Raw genomic sequence first — 16,611 nt, forward strand, 5'->3', positions numbered from 1 at the left:
CACCCAGTATGAACACACACCAACGCACACACACACAGTATGAACACACACCAACGCACACACACAGTATGAACACACACCAACACACACGACGCACACACACACACACACACACAGTATGAACACACACCAACACACACACACACACAGTATGAACACACACCAACGCACACACACACACGCACAGTATGAACACACACCAACACACACGCACGCACAAACACACACACACACACAGTATGAACACACACCAACGCACGCACACACACACACACAGTATGAACACACACCAACACACACACATACGCACGCACACACACACACACACCAACACGCACGCATGCGCGCACACTCACGTATTGAGGCGGATGATGGTGCCACCTGGTAGGCACACACACACACACACTCACGTATTGAGGCGGATGATGGTGCCATCTGGTAGGACACTCTCTTCCCTGCCGTCAGGGTAAAGTGTCTTCAGAGTTTGATCAGGAAACACAATCTCCTTCCTCCCATCCGGGTAAAGTTTCTCTAAAACACAAACACACACACATATAACATGTGATACAATACCATCTTAACAAGAACCTGTTCCAATGATGTCATAACTTGAACAACCTGTTCCAATTCCATCTTAACAAGAACCGGTTTCCTTACCATCTAAAGAAGAACATTTTCCCTGATCATCTTAACAAGAAGCTGTTCCAGGGCTCTACAGTGCGTCCATTTCACTCGCACATGCGAGTAAAAATGATGGCGCGAAAGTAACAAAATATTTGGGCGCACTGGTGCGTAATGACTTCTAACCATGTCAGTGTTTGTCTACAAAATACACCGCAACATCGAGAAACATTACTGGTGCAAACCATAGAATCACGTCGCAAATGGAGCATAGTAGTCGCTTCTATCAAATCCAAAAGCGTGCAGACAAAGCGAAAAGTTAGACTAGCCAGCCAAGATGCAAAGATTGAAGAAATTAGTGCTTCTATCCACCAATCATTGATATAGAGGAACAGGGTGAGATTCTGGGAATGCAGGAGAGAAGGAAAGTTAACCTAACATGCCTTTTTTTAGCCCAGTTGACGATTGACTGCAATCATACCTGATTTCAACAATCCTTGAAAGCATTTCTCCTGAAACTCCTCAATTTGACTTTTGCAAGGTCAAACTTCCAGCATCCTCCCCGCATTTTTTATTAGTCTCATTCTTAGGAAAACACCTCCGATTGGCCACAAACTTCATTTTAAAATCATTGATCATTCATTTTTCTATTAGTCTGACATCTCCTTAGGTTGCTGTAGATTGTGTATGGACATACACAATCACCTTTCATTTCAACCGCTTTTGTCATAGGCTAAAACCTGGCAACCCAAAACCCAAATAAGGAAGCTGGGTGCCCCATCTGCGAGCCTGAGTCTTGTCGTGAAGCTGGCTAGATGAATGGCCTACTCCAGAACTAGCTATTAGCTGTTGGCAGGCAGCTGGTGGATACATAACTGGCATGAAGGTAATGGTAAGGTAAAAGCAACCACCCCAAATGCAGGTTGAAACACGTATGAAACATATTAAATATGCAAACACAGATCCAGTATAAACACTGATAAAGAGTATACTTATACTATACTCCTTACCATCTTAACAAGAACCTGTTTCCTCACGATCTAAACAAGCACCTGTTTCCTCACCATCCATCTTAACAAGAACCTGTTTCCTCACCATCTAAACCTGTTTCCTCACCATCTCAAGAACCTGTTTCCTCACCATCTCAAGAACCTGTTCCCTCACAAGAACCTATTACCAAATATCTGTTCCCCACGCACACGTACGCATTCTCTCACTCACACACAGAAAATGAATTGTCCTCTGTCGAGTGCAGTTTCTCCAAAACAAACACAAACACACACACAGCTGCTCACCTGTCTAATCGTTAGGAAACACAAACACACAAACAGCTGCTCACCTGTCTGATCGTTAGGAAACACAAACACACAAACAGCTGCTCACCTGTCTGATCGTTAGGAAACTGTAGTAGCTCTGTGCCGTCGGGGAAGGTTATATGTGTTGTCTGTGCATCTGCAAAAAAGTACACCTGGGGGCACATTTCATATACACACAGGTGGGTCTCAAACACCTGGGGGCACATTTCATATACATACAGGTGGGTCTTAAATAAGTACACCTGGGGGCACATTTCATATACATACAGGTGGGTCTTAAATAAGTACACCTGGGGACACAGTTCATATACATACAGGTGGGTCTCAAACACCTGGGGGCATATTTCATATACATACAGGTGGGTCTCAAACACCTGGGGGCACATTTCATATACATACAGGTGGGTCTCAAAAAATGGAATAGTGTGAAAAAGTTCATTTTTACCCTCTAATTTAGTTCAAAAACTGAACATGTTCACTACTTATATTCATTACATATAAAGTAAACTTTTTCAACCCTTTTTTGTTTTAATTTTGATGATTACGGCTTTATAACAAAATGTGACCCTGCAAGGCGAAACCAGTCGCTTTGGTAAAATTTACAAAATTAGGTTATTGTGCTCACACGAACGGCCATAAAATAAGCTTTCCAACAATATGTATATCGAGGGTATTGCAAAAAAAGTATCGCTTTGATAATCAAGATCCAAATTTGGTATGGTTCTCCTGTCAAGATAATGCCAGAAGAGGAGAAAAAATCACCTTTTTTTAAGTAAATTGTCACATGCGTAGTGTGAGGGCACAGCTATTATTAGCCTTACGGCAGCTGGACTTTGAAGAGGATGATTGATTATTAACCGTAAGCAGCGAAAGTGTTTTTTCGCCCCTATTAAGTATATATAAGTATAAGTATATATACTTTTTTGATCCCGTGAGGGAAATTTGGTCTCTGCATTTAACCCAATCAGTGAATTAGTGAAAACACAAACAGCACACACACAGTGAGGTGAAGCACACACTAATCTCGGCGCAGTGAGCTGCCTGTTACAATGGCGGGCTGGGAGCAGTGAGGGTTAGCCGCAGCCCACTGGTCGGGCTCGAACCGCAACCCTCCTCGTTACAAGTCCAGAGTATAACCAGTGGGCCACGGCTGCCCCACACAGTAGTTAATACCTGGGACGGCATAAGGTGTCACTATAGAATATAATTAATGTATTTCGGTGGAAGTAAGGGGAGAGGAAGTTCTGTGTACACAGATTGTGTATAGGCCTACTTTTAAAATGCGCTCCTCTCCCTAAAATGACGCCAGGATATTTCTCCTGGTCCCTAAAATGACGCTTCAGCATATTTCTAAAAAAGTTTGTGCTTTTGACCGTCAGGCGTTCCTGAAAGGCAAGTCTTTTCACATTCATATTCAGTTTACATCTGCCAAGAACGACAGAGAGCTGGCACATTGAGTAATGAGTAAAGAGTAATGAGTAGCCTGAATTTTTAGCTCTCAACCGAAAACCTTATAGCTTAATGTGGACAAAGCGGAATGACTGCTAAAGAGTTGCATCTTTACCGAAATACAGTCAGGGTTTAACAGTCAAAACGTATGTTTATCCGTGAAATTTGTTCACAATATGAAAGTGTAGACTGTATACTGTCGAATTATGCGAAAACGTGAAATTCGCCATTTTAACCCGTACGTTTGTTTATCGTGGATTTACTCAAAATAGCACCCTGCGCCAAATGACTGGTTTCGCCTTGCAGGGTCACAAATCAGGTATTTCAAAATATTAGAATAAAAAATTATAAAACATAAATGTCAACCAGAGAAAACCACTAGTCTGTGGTCAGTATGTCAGTATAGGGTACTTACTACTCTGTGGTCAGTATAGGGTACTCGATACTCTGGTCCGTACTGTATGTCAGTATAGGTTACTCAATATAGGGTACTCACTACTCTGTGGTCTGGGCAGACCTCCTTGATGTCTCCATTGAAGAAAGTGACTTTTGCTGAACCGTCAGTAGAGAGCAGCTTCTGTGTTCCGTTAGGAAAGACCAGCAACCTGCTGCCATCTTTAAACACTCGCTCTATCTACACACACACACACACACACACATTATATTATATTAGAATTTCAATGTAGGGCAAAGTGCAAAGCCAAGATCCCAATTTACTGGGTTCTATTGTAAGAGATCCCAATTTACTGGGTTCTATTGTGAGAGATCCCAATTTACTGGGTTCTATCGTGAGAGATCCCAATTTACTGGGTTCTAACGTGAGCGCCAGGTGTCTGAGTGAGCTTGTGTGCATGTGTGTGTGAGCTTGTGTGCGTGTGTGTGAGCTTGTGTGCACGTGTGTGTGTGAACTTGTTTGTGTATGAGCTTGTGTGCATGTGTGCAAGCTTGTGTGTACGTGTGTGTGTGTGTGTGTGCATGTGTGTGTGCTTGTGTGCATGTGTGTGTGAGCTTGTGTGCATGTGTGTGTGCATGTGTGTGTGCGTGTGTGTGTGTGTGTGTGTGTGTGCATGTATGTGTGAGCTTCTGTGTTTGTGAGCTTATGGGCATATCTGAGTGTGTGTATGAGCTTGTGTGCATGTCTGAGACTGTGTGCGTGTGTGTGCTTGTCTGGGAGTGTGTGTGTGTGTGTGATGGGGGCCATACCTTTCCATCTGGGTGTGTTATCTCTCCCTCCTGCTGGCTAGCAAGTTGCACTCCAGGGGCCTTTTACAACACACACACACACACACACACACACACAGGAAGACACACACACACACACAGACATACACAAACACACACAGACACACACACAAACAGGGACACACACACTCACACACATTTACAACTTGAATTAACAATTAGGGTGTCAAGACTGAAATATACTCGAGACATCTGAATAAATATTGATGTTTACAGATACCTCTTGTCCTCATGACATTACCACACAAGAGAAGGAGAAGAGAGGAGGAGAAGAGAGGGGGAGAGGAGAGGAGGAGAAGAGAGGGGGAGAGGAAAGAGGAGAGGATGGAGGAGAAGAGAGGAGAGAGGAGGAGAAGAGAGGAGGAGAGGAGAGGCGGAGAGGAGAAGAGAGGAGGAGAGAAGAGAGGAGAGAGGAGGAGAAGAGAGGAGGAGAGGAAAGAGGAGAGGATGGAGGAGAAGAGAGGAGAGAGGAGAAGAAGAGAGGAGGAGAGGAAAGGAGGAGAGGAGAGGATGGAGGAGAAGAGAGGAGAAGAAGAGAGGAGGAGAGGAGAGGAGGAGAGGAGAAGAGAGGAGGAGAGAGAGAGGAGAAGAGAGGAGGAGAGGAGAGGATGGAGAAGAGAGGGGGAGAGGAGAGGAGGAGAAGAGAGGAGGAGAGGATGGAGAAGAGAGGAGAGAGGAGAGGAGAAGAGAGGAGGAGAGGAAAGAGGAGAGGATGGAGGAGAAGAGAGGAGAGAGGAGGAGAGAGGAGAAGAGAGGAGGAGAGAGGAGGAAGGAGAAGAGAGGAGAAGAGGGGGGGGAAGTGCTGTGAGATAGTAAGAAAGAAACTCACTGCATGTAGTTCAGCATGTGTGACATCATCAGAGACACGCCCAATACGCGCCACATCACCGTCAGATTTGGGACTTCCTGCAGGACGGCAAATAGACACGAGTGAATGAACACACACACACAAAACACACACACACACACACACACACACACTTCCAGGTGTCTGAGCCTGGCTCTTTAGAGTCACTACGGATGAGTATACTATACGAATGTAATGTACTGGTAAATTGTAAAACACCCAGTATCTCAGGGGACCTCATTTGAATTTCAGTACACTTTACCCGGTAGGGGCTCCTATTTTCAAGGAGCGCGGAAAACGCGGACGGAATCACGGAATCTACACATGAAAACGGAATTATCTTATGAACACGGAATTGCACGGAATCTTCAGATATTCTGTTGACACGGCGTTTTTTCCTACTTGCTTTACTTTTATTTCAATTTTGCCATGGCAGGTGAAAACGACGCTCTCCCCCGTCTCCAACAGCCAAGTCTATCTCCATTTATTACAGTTTTGTCCTTTAGCAACAACGCATCCACGCGGCTAATGACCTTGTGTCTTTCTTTAGCAACAACGCATCCATGCGGCTAGTGGCCTTGTGCCTTCCTTTAGCAACAACGCAGCCATGCGGCTAGCGTCCTTTAGCAACAACGCAGCCATGCGGCTAATGGCCTTGTGCCTTCCTTTAGCAACAACGCAGCCATGCGGCTAGTGCCCTTTAGCAACAACGCATCCATGCAGCTAGTGGCCTTGTGCCTTCCTTTAGCAGCAACGCATAAATGCGGCTAGTGGCCTTGTGCCTTCCTTTAGCAACAACGCATCCATGCGGCTAGTGTCCTTTAGCAACAACGCATCCATGCGGCTAGTGGCCTTGTGCCTTCCTTTAGCAACAACGCAGCCATGCGGCTAGTGTCCTTTAGCAACAACGCATCCATGCGGTTAGTGGCCTTGTGCCTTCCTTTAGCAGCAACGCATCCATGCGGCTAGTGGCCTTGTTCCTTCCTTTAGCAACAACGCAGCCATGCGGCTAGTGGCCTTTAGCAACAACGCATCCATGCGGCTAGTGGCTTTGCCAAATAATGGTTAACATTAGATACACACAAATCATGACCCTTGAATTTCCCCTTGAGAATCAATAAAGTATCTATCTATCTATCTACCCTTATACTGTATGCAAGGAAACTGGTTCTGGTTATGTGCGATATACTAAAAATATTTTATAGCAAAGTTATAAGTTGACTATTTTAATTGCATGGTTATTTTATGTCAACATACAGTCATAATCTACTGTGGTAACCAAAAAAAAATTCTACCAAAAGTGTAACCAAAATAGACTACAAGGCTGTCTGTGCATCATAGCACAAACACGCCTGTACAACCAGGCCTCCAGATTCTATTAAAGCAAGTGTGTGTGTGTCTGTATGCATGTGTGTGTGTGTGTCTGTATGCATGTGTGTGCACCTACCTGAGTTCAGTGTGTTTCCTTCAGGGCCACTGTCATCTGAACTTCTTGTGTTATTCTTTGGACTCTGAAACACATAAACTGAGGTTAATGCCGCAAACACACAATCACACAAACAGGTAAAGATGCGGTTGACATTAACTGTTGAGAAGCTGCCCCTTCAGTTGAAACACCCCATAGTTTACTATTTATCTGAAAGGACTAAAAACATGACTTGTGGTAAGCCATCTATGTTTTATACTGGCCCTTGTGGTAAGCCATCTATGTTTTATACTGGTCCTTCTGGTAAGCCATCTAAGTTTTATACTGGCCCTTGTGGTAAGCCATCTATGTTTTATACTGGCCCTTGTGGTAAGCCATCTATAGTTGTGTTCACATAAATAGTGAGTTTAAAAAGTAAATGAAGTGCAAAATCTTTTTAATAGTTTTTATTTCCATATCAAATGTATAAAATATTTAATAGATTTTATTTCCACATCAAATATATAAAATCGTTTTAATAGTTTTTATTTCCATATCAAATGTATAAAATCGTTTTTAATAGTTTGTATTTCCATATCAAATGTATAACATCTTTTTTATTTTTTTTAATTTCTATATATCAAATGTATTGGAAACATTCCACTCTCAATTCCAAGTGAAATTATTAACAAATTATTTATTAAGTCTGCATTACTTTTTACAGGAAGCTAAAAGAAGAAATATTAGACTGTTAAAAAATTTGCAGTGTCTGAACTTAACTAATTATTAGTTGCAGAACCATTGAAGTCTACCAATCTAATTTTTTGGAGTTAATCCATTAACTGTTATTAAGTCAGTTGCCAAGAATGTTTATGTTAGGCTATGTTTTTTTTGCACAAAATTGCATCTGCTAATAAACTTAAACATAAACACAAACAAGCATGATCTCCTGTGGAATCCCTGACTGCGCCTTCAACGTTAGCCTACTATTATTTGTTGACATTAAACCTGAACGAACGGCAGCTGTTCCTGAAGTTCACTTGCGTGTTTTTTTTTTTTTTTTTTTTTAATTAGCCAACTTTTTTTGCAGTGCCGCTTGAATTCCAAGAGTGGCGCTGCGCCGCTGATGAATACATTGTAGGGGAAACACTGTACACACACCACACAAACATACATACATGCACGAGCACACACACATACACACTACACACAAACATACATACATGCACGCGCACACATACACACTACACACAAACATACATACATGCACGAGCACACACACATACATACATACATACTACACACAAACATACATACATGCACACACACATACACACTAACATACATACATGCACGCGCACACACACATGCACACTACACACAAACATACATACATGCACGCGCACACACACATACACACTGCACACACACACACTACACACACACACATACATGCACGCGCACACACTACACACACACACACTACACACACACATACATACATGCACGCGCACACACACACACACACACACACACACACACTACACACACACACTACACACACACACACACACACATAGATGCGCACACACTACACACACACATACATACATGCACGCGCACACTACACATACACACACACACACACACACGCACACGCACACACACATACATGCACACGCACACTACACACACACACATACATGTGGGACGCCTGGTCTTTTCTCATCTACCTTCTCCTTTGTCTTCCTCCGCTGCGCTCCTCTCTCGTCCCCGGCTCTCCTCTCCTCTCGCTGCGTTCTCCAGCCGGTGAGTCGGAGGTTCTCCAACGTGTGTATCTGCTGGCGCAGCTCCTGGTTGTGTGTGGTGAGTGTGTGGATCTGCTGCTGCAGACGTGTGTGTGTGCTCTTCCACCGCTGCTCCTTACGTACACACTCCTCCCGCAGATCACACAGCTGCTGCTTCAGCACCTGAGAAGAGAGAGGACAGAGTCATCAATCCTGACCAATCAGCACCTGAGAAGAGAGAGGACAGAATCATAAATCCTGACCAATCATCACCTGAGAAGAGAGAGGACAGAGTCATAAATCCTGACCAATGGAGAGAAAGCAGAACCATCAATCCTGACCAATGGAGAGAAAACAGAACCATCAATCCTGACCAATCAGTGCCTGAAGAGACAGAGAGCAGTCATCAATCCTGACCAATGGAGAGAGAGGACAGAGCCATCAATCCTGACCAATGGAGAGAGAGGACAGAGCCATCAATCCTGTCCAATGGAGAGAGGACAGTCATCAAGCCTGACCAATGGAGAGAGAGGACAGAGCCATCAATCCTGACCACTGGAGAGAGAGGACAGAGCCATCAATCCTGACCAATGGAGAGAGAGGACAGAGCCATCAATCCTGACCAATGGAGAGAAAACAGAACCATCAATCCTGACCAATGGAGAGAAAACAGAACCATCAATCCTGACCAATGGAGAGAGAACAGAACCATCAATCCTGACCAATCAGTGCCTGAAGAGACAGAGAGCAGTCATCAATCCTGACCAATGGAGAGAGAGGACAGAGCCATCAATCCTGTCAAATGGAGAGAGGACAGTCATCAAGCCTGACCAATGGAGAGAGAGGACAGAGCCATCAATCCTGACCAATGGAGAGAGAGGACAGAGCCATCAATCCTGTCCAATGGAGAGAGGACAGTCATCAAGCCTGACCAATGGAGAGAGAGGAGAAGTGTTTCCCCTACAATGTACTCAGCAGCAGCGCAGTGCCGCTCCTGGAAATTTAAGCGCCACTGCAAAAAAGTTGCCTAATTTCAACAACAAAAAAACATGCAAGTGAACTTCAGGAACAGCTGCAGTTCGTTCAGGTTTGATGTCAACAAATAATAGTAGGCTAATGTTGAAGGCGCAGTCAGGGATTCAACAGGAGATCATGTTTGTTGTGTTTATGTTTAAGTTTATTAGCAGACGCAATTTTGTGAAAAAAACGTAGCTTAGGCTACATTATGTTAACCAAGGAACCAAATTAAACACGCCAGCGAGGTAGCTCGCCCCTACATTCAGTAGCCTATTCCCAGATAAATTCTACGCATTGTTTTGTTTTTGTTTGTTATACAGTCAATGCTTTCAAGCCCTGTGTTGCTAACATCCCTAAGCTGTAGGTCTAGCCTATTGGTGGGTTTAATTGAAGTTGAGTAAAAGGATACTCAACCATTTAGGATCTGGAGATGGTTTGTAAATCCTGTAGAGCTCACCAAAATCATAGAAATGATACAAGACACTTATCTCCTATAGTCCAAGATAGATTTTCTTCGAGTTGTTAAGCTTTTGAGCATTTATTTTACCAAATGACATGGAAAACATGATTCAATTTCATCCACATATCCTTAAATACGATGCACAACAATGCTAAAGCCGTGAGAATCAAGCAAGCCTCACGGGCTGTCATGGCCTTAAAGTGACAGGCACTCAATTCGACCTGCACAGCACCAATACAGTGTAATGACATGAAAGAGAAGTCTAGTTTATACAGTGCTGTGCAACAGTTGAGACACCCATGCTAAAATTGACTAAAAGGAGTTATAAAAATCATCTTTTGGAAATTGATCTTAATGCCTTAATTTTTTTTTAAAAATAGGAAAAATCAAACCTTTAAGGACATCAATTCTTTTTGAATGTATCATGTATCGTAAATAAATACATGTTATTATATAAATAAATGTCTTATGCACAGCACTGTACATTCTAATAGTTTGTACAGTGGGATTAAACTTTATTTTTTGTAATTAATTGTAAATAATAATTTTCTGTTGTGTGTGTTGTGCCATTTCATTTTTGTTTCATTTCAATTTCTAATAATAATGTAAATAAATCTAGTAATAAATAGCCTAATTACTAATAACGTAAATAATTACTAATAATGTAAATAAATCTAGTAATAAATAGCCTAATTACTAATAACGTAAATAATTACTAATAATGTAAATAAATCTAGTAATAAATAGCCTAATTAAATAGCCTAGTAATTAGCCTAATTACTAATAACGTAAATAATTACTAATAATGTAAATAAATCTAGTAATAAATAGCCTAATTACTAATAACGTAAATGAAAAAGGTGAAAGAAAAACATGAATAATCCTGTTCAAGTACTGCAATAATCATGCTTTGTGCTTGTGTTGATGGTTATGTCATAATTTGTAACTCAATCTGTCTGACAAAATCCACCAGAAGTCACCATTTAAGGAGTAACTTTTTCAAAATGTTCTACGAAAAATTCCTTCGATCAACAGCACCGCTGCTGGAAAAAATTCTAGGGGAAACACTGAACAGCTTTAATAAGTATTGCGAATATGTATTCACTTCTGCTGTTTCGGCTAGCGTTAGCTGCTAGTAAAAAACAGACTGAAAACTAAAGGTTTCTGTTACAGATAGCTAGCTAAGCCTATAGGCAGAGAATGGGATTCCTGCTAACATGCTTATGCAAATCTATTTTGTTGGGACATATAGCATTTATGTAGTGATTGTTGGGACATACAGCATGTATGTAGTGATTGTAGGACATACAGTAGCATGTATGTAGTGATTGTAGGACATATAGCATGTATGTACTGATTGTATAAGAGTATGCAATGTCACATACTCCCATTCAAGACAAACTGCTTCTGTGGAACTCAGCTACCCCTTTCAGTCATATGGTGATTTTCTGTCGCCCAGGCAACGACTGCACACCCATACCGTACCAACACTGCACACCCATACCGTACCAACATTACCAACACTGCACACCCATACCGTACCAGCACTGCACACCCATATCGTACCACTGCACACTCATACCGTACCAACACTGCTCACCCATACCGTACCAACACTGCACACCCATAACGTACCAACACTGCACACCCATAGCAACACTGCTCACCCATACCGTACCAACACTGCGCACCCATAGCAACACTGCACACCCATACCGTACCAACACTGCTCACCCATACCGTACCAACACTGCACACCCATAGCAACACTGCACACCCATACCGTACCAACACTGCACACCCATACTGTACCAAGACCAAATAATATTGGTACCCCAACTAAGGGGTAGCAAAAAGGAGCTCGGCCAGGCTCGCAAATTTTGGCACAAGAAAAGACTACCCTAAATTATCTTTATCTCCTCTGGGTTTAAGACGTGTGTGTGTGGGACTGTGAGGAGTTGCTGAGAGGATGACCCGAGTGACCTTGCTGAGAGGATGACCCGAGTGACCTTGGAGCAGAGTAGGGCGTTAAAAGCTCTGTGATGTAAGAAGGGGCGTGTACAATTCTGTATTTATATATATTTGGGCTAATCCATTAAGGCGAGACACAGCAGGTGAAAACATCGATTTTTCCTGACCTGGTCAAATTTGAGTTTTTGGACTAGTTTACAGCCAACATGTAATCTTTCACACTGATACAAAGAAAACGTCCAAATTACACATTTAGGTGTTTATTTTATTACACTTTGTCAACTTGCGCCTGTAAATTTTACCTAAGATTCACTAAAAGTTAGCATTCTAACGTACCCTGTAGTTTTGTGACTGATCTCTCTCATATGCCATGTTTGGTTGGTACCACTTTAAACGTCTCGGTCTTATCCAAACATAGATAGTTCCGCTGTATCAACCACCAATCCTGAATGGTTACAAGGGGCTTTAAACTTTTTAATGAACTCTCATTGGCTGCACGCGATTTCCGACAAGACGATTTGTTCAAACGGATCACGTGGTATACTGCCACGCTTCCTAGTTAGCTTTCCGCGGGATATTTAATTATCGAGATGGCTGCAACAACGCGACGATTTAAAGCTTCACATAGGAGAGTGATGCAGTTAAGTAATGCCAGAAAATCAAAGGCTAAAGTGCAATAAATCAGGTGATGAAATAACCTATCAAAGTGCATCATTACGTAAGCTGTCCACGGGGTAAGGAGAGCGTTCAGGCAGCGGCAGCCGTGCCACTCTGCAGTGGCTCGTAGTTCATGTTAATTATTTGTGAGCTTGTTTGTCCTAATTGTGCTGGGTCTGGGCTGCAACTTACAATCGACAAACAAAATCAAGGATCTTGTAGCAGTTTGTTGCTTGAGTGCAGTGTGTGTGAAGGCGACAAGTACTGCAGAAGTGTGTACACATCCACGCGTCTTCAGGAGTCTAGGAATGATGTTGCCTTTGATGTTAATGTTTGCATGGTGCTTTTAGCACACAAACTAGGATTGGGGTATTCGGCCCTCAAATACATCTCAAAGGTGTTGGGGATTCCTGGCCTGCATCTTAAGTCTTACCAAAGACATGACAGGAGAGTGACCGGTATGGAATGTGTTTAATAGGAGTAATTAAGAGTAGCTTATCAGAAACTAATTGGCCATGATTTGCTTTGCATTCAGAGGTCCAGAAACGTACATCACTTTGCTTATTTATTCCAACCAGCTTGCTGATCTTAGTACAACTATTAAGATAAATAGATCAGCCAGTAATTTACATTGTCAAAATCCGTGGCAGTATTTTCTGAAGCTCGAAATGTCCACCTCTGTTTACTGTTTTGTGTGCATAGTTTGCATCTTTCTATGAGGAAACAATAATACATGAAGAAATTAAGTGGCATTTCATTCAGTAACGTTATTTTGTGCTGGTCAGTTTTACTGTTACCATACATATTAGGGATCGACCGATATGTTTTTTTCAGGGCCGATACCGATATCAATTATTACCAAAACAGGAGTCCGATAACCGATATGTAAAACCGATATTTCAGTTGTCAAAAAGGGGGGTAGATAGTAGCCTAGGCTATGGCGATATGCTGAAAATTTTCATTCAAAGGCATTTAATTATGCTAACTTTTCTTTCTTCTTTGCACTTATTTACACTTGCATCACAAGTGTAAATCCTGTCTATCATGTTAATTTAAGAGCTGAGTGATAGCAATTATTTTCCTAGGCATACACAATGGGCTATGTGCTTGTAAGGGACCTGTCACAAAGAGGATGCTTTGCCATCGTGTGTGTTGTGCACGAGAGAGGGATAGGGAGAGGAAGAGGTGCATGCGTGATGGCAAGTGTTACGGTTGAATAGTTTAACAAAACAGTTTTAAAATAGTTCTTAGGCTATTTAAGATACACTTCTGTGAGCCTAAAAAGCATCGTAATAGCCAGCTCAGGACGCGATTTAGTTCAGGTCGGATTAAATTACGGCTGAACCTGGGTGCCTGTAGTCTTTTCTGACAGTCCGTCAAAAAGCAGCAACTAGACTTTTAGACGTTCGCTATCGCATAACTTAGGACTTGTCTACTATGTAGGCAGGGGTCGGCAACCCGCGGCTCCGGAGCCGCATGCGGCTCTTTGATCCCTCTGATGCGGCTCAGCTTTTGAAAATATTAATGAGTATTTAAATAAAATGTATTTTATTTTAGTTCATTTTCAAAATGTAATATTGTAGGTCTATCTGAGCAATTTAGACTATATAACTTTCCACCTCACTTGACTCCGTAACCGTAGCCTGCACTGTTGCGGTTTGTTGCCAAGTCAATATCAAACAAAATCACAGATTTCCCTCCATTTCAGTCAACGAGAACACTTTGTTATTGTTGATGTGTGCGCTTGCTGTCAGCGACCACAGCTTGCGAGCGCGAACACAAGCGGGCTGAAATGGAAAAGTTTCTATCCGAAGACTAATTCTGAAAACGCGAAATGAACTGCCCGTTATATATTGCACACTGCAACGAGTTAGTATTGCTGTGTTAACCCTGTTCGGTTCCACTTGCATGTGAGAAATCTCTCACATATGAAAAATATAAAGACAAACCTGCTCCGTTTAAGGGCAATTTAAGAAAACTGTCACATCCATAACGCCAACACAATGCCATGGTATTTAGTTGCCGTTATGGATATGACAGTTAAATGGTGACACCCTTAAATGGTGACAGCCTCAATTCTTGCATGAAACTTCACCTCACTGAATATGAGCCAGTCAGACTCCAAGGCCATCACCAAATCTAATATCTGGTATGCCTAATGTTCAATTTCGCCAATGACATGTCAACGAAAATTGAGTGTTGTGTTGTTAACTATGATGTTAGCCTACTTTGCATACCAAAGGACACTGGAAAAATAGGGGGTGGTGTTTAGCCTACAGTACATGGGAAGCCTAAGGCCTATACTTCGGTCATTCCAGTTTACATTTCAAGTTACTTGCACATTAGGCCTACTTTTAAAACAAGTAGAAAATGTATTTAAAAATCCTCTGTTGAATGAAAGTAACTGTACATTAAATATCCAAACTTTTTTTTGTAACCGTCTTTAAGTGGCTCTTCTGAGATTAAAAAAAAAAAAAATTGGTAAAAGTGGCTCTCCAGGCAAAAAAGGTTGCCGACCCCTGGCCTAAGGGATAACGTCCGCCAGGGTGTCCCGTTATTAACAATTAATGGACGAGGCGGATGCAAAGAACTCCCGACGCGCTGCACCCGAGTTTGTAGGCTAACTAGTAAACGGTAGGCTATATCATTAACGTGCATCAATCGGGAATTCGCTAAATAAAGGAGGTGGGTGCTTTAGGCTACTTATTGATCCGGATCAAAGAGACAATAGCTTACAAAGTGGTGTTTTTGTAACTTCAGTGTAGATGATTGTGATTCACATTGCAACTTCAGCAATGTAAGGTAGGCCTACCTTCCTTACCTTCGAAAAATAGCTCCGTACAGCTGAAGCCCAGTCTACAGTATGCCTCAGTGAGAATTCTAAACTTTCTCTGTGTTCAGTCTTCGATCCTGATTGGCTGCATTCATGCTAACTAACAAATCAGACGGTGTAGTGGGCGGGACAATGCTCTCGACCACAGAGTGGCAAATGCAGGGAGTGAGAGACGCTTTACAGATAAAGTAGCACGTTTCATTCTTTATCCATTTCAGTATCGGCTTATCGGTGGGAAAAATGACCGATACCAATTATTATAAAAATGCTAAATATCGGCCCTAATAATCGGGTCGGACGATAATTGGTCGATCCCTAATACATATTTTCTTTGAGGTGGCAGTAAACAGAGGTGGATATGAAACACTTTTGGAATGAATTAACCCTTAGAACCCTAAGCTGTTTTTAGGGCATTTTCACTACCTTTATTCATAAGGATTTATTCTGGTCATTGTAAGTGCCACACACACATATTATATATTGTCTTTTTCAGCAGAGTCATCATTTCATGTATTAGTACTAGCATTGATTTTATTTTGATTTTTAAAGAATTAAAATATAAAAATCATATTATACAAATTCTTATATTTTGACCTGTATCTCACCACAGCAAGCTCATAGCTCTACATGCATTTCATGTGTGTGTAGGGCAGACTGTCCTGAAACGGGCAATATAATTGTCATGTTGGAGGGATACTCTGGGGCTGAGCAATTTACAGAAATATGTGGTGTGTGATTTACGGAAATAAATGCCAATTTTTATTTAGCGATGAAAAATGACCATTCTGCGCTCCATATCTGTGACACGAACTGATCTGACCTGACTTGACCCAAGTTTGCCTGTTAGCATGTGTGACTATGGTGTATGCACTCATGATGATTCTCAACTTTTACTGCATTGCCATGAACAAAGTAAAGGCAAAAAGGTGTTTCTTTGTTGAACAAATTGGGATGCAATGTGAGCCTTGAATTGGATGCCATGCAGGAATTTGCTAGGATCTCAAAA

At 42.0% G+C, this 16,611-nt stretch overlaps 1 protein-coding gene across 2 annotated transcripts in view; it reads right to left on the minus strand.

Annotated features, from left to right (window-relative positions):
• Positions 1–335: 335 nt before the first annotated feature.
• The window catches only part of cenpj (centromere protein J), a 46,526-nt gene continuing 30,250 nt past the window's right edge, over positions 336–16,611 (minus strand). Inside the window, exons 8-14 of one of the 2 annotated variants that reach the window (XM_048238918.1) lie at positions 8,614–8,850; positions 6,923–6,986; positions 5,458–5,534; positions 4,590–4,649; positions 3,883–4,020; positions 2,005–2,089; positions 336–531 (exon numbers count right to left, since the gene is read on the minus strand). In XM_048238918.1, the coding sequence (XP_048094875.1) occupies positions 407–531; positions 2,005–2,089; positions 3,883–4,020; positions 4,590–4,649; positions 5,458–5,534; positions 6,923–6,986; positions 8,614–8,850 (786 nt within the window). In that variant the 3' untranslated portion in view covers positions 336–406. Of the gene's footprint in view, positions 532–2,004; positions 2,090–3,882; positions 4,021–4,589; positions 4,650–5,457; positions 5,535–6,922; positions 6,987–8,583; positions 8,851–16,611 lie in introns of both variants that reach the window. The other variant, XM_048238917.1, reaches the window with a different exon arrangement.

This window comes from Alosa alosa, chromosome 3, assembly GCF_017589495.1.
Source record: "Alosa alosa isolate M-15738 ecotype Scorff River chromosome 3, AALO_Geno_1.1, whole genome shotgun sequence".
NCBI classification, from domain to species: domain Eukaryota; kingdom Metazoa; phylum Chordata; class Actinopteri; order Clupeiformes; family Clupeidae; genus Alosa; species Alosa alosa.